The sequence below is a fragment of the Lucilia cuprina genome, chromosome 6 (genome assembly GCF_022045245.1).
Source record: "Lucilia cuprina isolate Lc7/37 chromosome 6, ASM2204524v1, whole genome shotgun sequence".
Classification (NCBI taxonomy): Eukaryota; Metazoa; Arthropoda; class Insecta; order Diptera; family Calliphoridae; genus Lucilia; species Lucilia cuprina.
The window spans coordinates 17,361,609-17,367,331 of NC_060954.1; the positions used below are offsets into that span (position 1 = coordinate 17,361,609).

The 5,723-nt window shown below is 32.7% G+C and overlaps 1 protein-coding gene and 1 long non-coding RNA gene across 2 annotated transcripts in view; both read left to right on the top strand.

The window, feature by feature from the left end:
• LOC111675942 overlaps window positions 1–2,499 on the top strand; it is a 56,018-nt gene extending 53,519 nt beyond the window's left edge. The window contains exon 4 of the long non-coding RNA XR_006941490.1: window positions 2,354–2,499. This is a non-coding gene — a long non-coding RNA (uncharacterized LOC111675942). The remainder of the gene's footprint in view (window positions 1–2,353) is intronic.
• Window positions 2,500–2,733: 234 nt separating this feature from the next.
• LOC111675897 (leucine-rich repeats and immunoglobulin-like domains protein 3) overlaps window positions 2,734–5,723 on the top strand; it is a 9,694-nt gene continuing 6,704 nt past the window's right edge. Inside the window, exon 1 of the mRNA XM_023436759.2 lies at window positions 2,734–3,970. Within this exon, the coding sequence (XP_023292527.2) occupies window positions 2,775–3,970 (1,196 nt within the window). The 5' untranslated portion in view covers window positions 2,734–2,774. The remainder of the gene's footprint in view (window positions 3,971–5,723) is intronic.

Genomic DNA, 5,723 nt, shown 5'->3' on the forward strand with positions numbered 1-5,723 from the left:
CTGTTAACTGATTAACAGCGCTCTGTTAGCTGCAAAATGAGCACTGTTAACAAATCTGGTTTGTGTCTTTGCTAGTTAAATTCGAATTTAACTTCACACACACGAATATTTTTAAAGATGTCGACATCAAGTATGTAGTTAGAGTATAGGTGCCAAAATTATAACCATTTTGTTTATTTATAAACAAATTAAAGTGCTGTCTGTACTTTTAAAATAAAACGAAATAAAATAGTTCATAGCAATTCTAAATTTATAGGGTTTCTTACAAGTTAGTATTGAAAATAATTGACTTTTAAAAAATTCAATTTTACAGAAAATTTAAAAAAAAAATGTTTATGGCAGAACTAGAGAGATAACTGCTTTACTACAACAATACAAAAAACCGCATGAATTTTGTACAAAAATTAGCTTAATGTCAAAAATGACATATTAAATGCAAATAAATAACATTCATAATAAGTAAACAATAACAACTAATCAGCTGATTTTTTAGCAGTCACCTTTTTTATTATGCCATGGATTAGTTAATATTCCTTAAATACTGATGACTACTGTATTGACGAATCTAATAAGTATAGTAGTCTGTTAACTAGTAACTAGTATATGGTGGAGTTCTTTGACTAGTTTGTTTACCTTGTCTTTTGATTAGTCTATTGACTAGTTTGTTGACTAGTCTAGTAGCTAGTCTATTAGATAGTCTATGGAATGGTCTATGTAGGAGTCTATTAAGTAAATATATAAATTGACGAATCTAATAAATATAGTAGTCTGTTGACTAGTTTAATTACTAGTATATTGTGGAGTGTGCAAACTGGTGTGTTTATTTGTCTGCTGACTAGTCTTCTGAGTAGTTTACTGTCGGTTGACTAGGCAGCTCTACTGTCTGTTGACTAGGTAGCTCTTTTTCTTCTTCGGTTTGTTCTTAGTCTGCTGACTAGTCTTGTAGCTAGTCTATTAGGTAGTCTGTAGAATGGTCTATAGTCTAGTAGCTAGTCTATTAAGTAGTCTATGGAATGGTCTATAGTCTAGTAGCTAGTCTATTAAGTAGTTTATGGAATGCTCTATGGAGGAGTTTATTGAGTAATCTATATATGGTCTATGGAAAATCCACTGACTAGTCTCTCAATTAGTCTAGGAACTAGTCTATTGACTAATCTGTTGAGTAGTCTATGGAAGAGTCTATTGACCAGTCTGTCAACTAGTCTCTAAACAGGTATATTAAATAGTCCGTTAGTTAGTCTTTCAACTAATCTATTGAAAAGTCTGACAACTAGTCTATTGAATAGTCTGTTGATTTGTTTTTAGTGACTAGACTAAAAACTAATCTATTAGATAATTTAATAATCTCTGTCTCTCAACTAGTCTATTGAGTAGTCTATGGAAAAGTCTATTGACTAGTCTTTCAAATAGTCTATTGAATATACTGTCAACTATAGTCTGTTTATTAGTTTATTGACTATACTATAAATTTGTTTATTAGATAATTGACTAAGAGTCCTCTTACTAGTCTAGGAATTAGTCTATTGACTAGTCTTTCAACTAATCTATTGACCAGTCTATTGAATAGTCTGATAGCTAGTCTCTAGACTAGCCTATTGAATAGTCTGTTAATTTGTTTAATAACTAGACAAAAAAACTAATCTATTAGATAATTTACTAGTCTATGGATGAGTAGCAGTTTTTATTCATGGGTTTTTTCTTAATGTATAGATCCTCGAGAGATCAGTTTCTCTTTGGCTTAGAGGTTTAGGGAAAAGTCGATAAATTCTTCGAAGAGCCCTAGTATTCCTTAACATCGTACGCTGTGTCCCACATATCGGGTTTCCACCATTTGTTAGCTTCATTATTGGTTTTATCATTTGAAGATTAAATAGAAAATAGATCAACACTTTTTGTGTTACTGGGTCCGTTAGGCCTAGGATCTTAACTTATCTTACCTTAATATTAAAATTAGTTGTGTTTTTGGTTTAGCCATTTTTTTACAGATTGTCCATTAGGTTTCTCTACACGCAACTTGAAGGAGGTTTTTAAAACTCTCCTGAGAATTCTGAAAGTCTAGAAATCCTATAACCCAATAGTTCTCTGTGACTAGTTTTGATTCTTCATAAAAACTATTTATTAAAATATTTATCTTGCTCAATGTGCTCTACTTTTTAAAGTCTAAGTGACAATTCTGCCACTTTGACAATTGCCAAATGTCAACACCTCAAGTTTATGGTTCTGTCTCAATTCTCGATCATTTTCAAGATATTCAAAGTCAATTAAAATTTTCAATTGTAAACATTATTTCAATGACACTTTTAATTTAATTCATTTATTTTTAATTCTCTCCTTTTTTTGCAATATTTTCCAGATACAAACTTACATCAGAGATACATTAATCGAAATGTATTCAAATGAAATTAATGAATTTCAATACCAACAAAACCCAAACACATCTGTCAACAATTAAAATTTATGGAAGAACGAAAAAAAAAATCAAAAAAAGCGAAAAAGTAATCAACACCCAATGACGACAATATTTTCAATGTTACAACAACGACCAGCAGCAACATTATCACAAGGCGTTGTTTTTTTGTGTCACACAACCACGCCTCTTCAATTATGGAACGATAAAAATCAAATAATCATGATATCAGAAAATGATTAAATAAATTACTTAGTTTTTTTCTACACTATTATTTTTAATAAATGAAAAAATAATAATTAATCATTAAAGTTAAAATAATTAAAGAAATATAAATTAAAAAAAGAGAAAAAAAATTCAACACAAAATGAAACAAAATATTAAATTGTCAACACAAGGTTTAAGTCATCATCATCATCAACAACAACAACGTTGTAATGATGATGAAGATGATGTTGCACTACAAGTGCAACCCTCACATTATAAACAGCGACAGCAGCAACTCTTGCAATCCTATAAACACTGCAAACGGCGGCGAAAATCTTCAACAACACTGCAGCAGCAAGATCACATTGTATTACCAGCGACAACAACAACCTGCGATTTAAATATGTTTACTAACACAGCCACACAAATAAAACCCTTACAAACTAAATGCTGGAGTATATTAAAAACCAAAAGTCTGGATTCTCTTAAAGATTTAAGACAAATCAGAAAATTATTAAAGAAAATTATATTATTGGTCACAATACTCTTGATAACAACAACATGTATAAGAGCAACAAAAATCTGTCAACCCATAGAGGCGGCAACAATAGCTTCAGCAGCCTTTCCAGCAACATCAGCCACTTCTATACAAGGCTTTCAAATACCACCCTTAAATGCTTTATTAAAAGCTGCAGCAGCACAAGATTCACAAATATCCTCAAACAATAGTCCGTCCTCTACGTTACTGCCAGCATCGTCGTCGTCATCATCAGGATCATCTATTTCCACCTCTTCATCGCCTTTAGCTTCAGCCAGCTCTACACAGCAACAGCAACAACAAAGACAATTACAGCAACAACAATTGTTTGCTCTACTTAAGCTAAATAGTATGCCACAAGCTGCCACACAGGAAACAAAAAAATCCTCCTCTTCCTCTTTAGCTTTGCGTACGAAAAATCTTAAGGATAAACAACGTTATAATCATCGACGACGACGACCGCCTCATCGTCATCTTAAAGAAGATAATACTGATTATAATGATGATGATGACGACGATGATGATAATGGTGAAGATGAGATTAATTTTCTCATACCACGCAATACTTTATTAGAAACAACTGGCTTCGTGGCCGATGATGGTCAACAGTATGAAAAAGCTGAAAAAGCTTTAGCTGCTGCAGGTATTATACCAGCTACAGGATCTAATGCACAACAACAGCAGTCATCTTCTTCAGCGTCTTTGGCAAATAACAACTTAAATTGTCCCAAAGAGTGTAAATGTTTGAATGATTATTTCGATTGTGGTAAAAAACATTTAGATCGTGTTCCCCCATTGCCCGGTTATGTACAAATAATGTAAGTTTTAATCTTCCTTAAGTTATCCATTAAATGCTTAAACATGTAAAGCCTTCTCTTTAGAATTGAAAAAAGTAGTTCTTAAGTTGGGTTTCTTCTTCTTTATACTATTTAGAAGTCAGATTTTAGTTAAATAATATATATATGTGATATAATCTTCCGAAAGATTACGGATTGCATTGTATCAACCCTCAATCTCCTTTTATTACATTTTTCCATGAGAGAAAACAAGAAATAACCCACAACTCATCTTCTTCTATTAGAATCTCTATTAGAATTCAATGCGAGAGAGATCGTTGAAGACGATACATTATGACAATATCCACATAAAATATTGTATTGTAAATCCAAGAATAACAAACTAGCTTTAACTATATCCTAGTAATCGTACAAATAGATAAATTCCTCCACGGAACATTATTTATATCGGAAATCAAGAAAATAGTTGTTTCCAACACAATATATACATCAATCTGATAATAAGTATCCTAGTTGTTTTCCAATCAAGTCTAGTTGCAATCGCTTCAAAGCTTTTAAGAAGTATTATTCCAAAAAAAGGGTCGGCGGATTATTGTTATTGTCCGTCAATCCAACTGCTGTATACAAATAACGAGCACATGGATGTTATTCTCTTTGAATTCTCTCCTCGTGAAGAACTGTCAGTGACTGAAGAACTGTCAGAATCTCTTCGGCATTACCCCATTCATACAGAGTCTTTGTCACATTAGCTATCAAACATCGCCGAAGTCTTTAGTCATAGACACTGTGATGCACTCTACTACTATTATTTGAGTGATTGTTAGTGTAATGACAGATCAAAAGTTTTACTCCTTGTTTGTTTTTAATTAGGCAAAGAAGCACACTTTGGTCCTGTTGGTCCCTTTATGATACCTGTAAATAATACAGATAAAAAAGAAAGAATGATAATAGTTTCAGGGTTCAGTCATAAAAGATGTGTAGAGTAATTATAGAATGAAATACTAAGAGTAATGAAGAACTCAGATAGATAGTAGAAGAGGATAGAGAAGGTTTTGTCCTAGTGGACTAATAAGTACCTTGGTAAAGTATGGCTGAAAAACCAATTACTGTGCCTGATAAAGGCGTTAATATTATCCGGGCATTGACAAAGAAGATGTTTAATAGATTCTTCCTAGTCTGGCATCTTCTACAGAAGTCGTTATGGGGTATACCAAGTCTTTTTGCATGGTTACCAAACGAGCCGTAAAAGATGTCTATGTCCTATCGGACATTGAGATTCCTATTTTCGGTAATTCATTAGCAATACAGTTGCTAATGAATTATACACACCAATTAGGGATTTGATAGCAGCTTGGTTATCGGTATAAATTTGAATATCTCTGTTTGATATTCTGTAGTTCAGCCTGTGGTGGACTACAATTATTCTGTATCCTAGTAAAATCCTAGAAAATGCCACCTCCCACTCTTTCCTTTTTCTTAGAACCGTCCATATATACAGAGGAGATTTTTGGGAAGCTATTTTCCTCCGATTCGAAATCTCTGTGGAGGAAAGGTTTAGGTGTGCAGTAGTCAATATAAACTGGGAAAAAAGATGACTCTTCTATAAAACTTGTATGGCCTATATCTCCATGCATCTATAGCATTGAGTTTGAGAGCAGCGCTAAGTGGTGTGTGTGAAGTTAAATTCGAATTTAACTAGCAAAGACACAAACCAGATTTGTTAACAGTGCTCATTTTGCAGCTAACAGAGCGCTGTTATCAGTTAACAGAATAT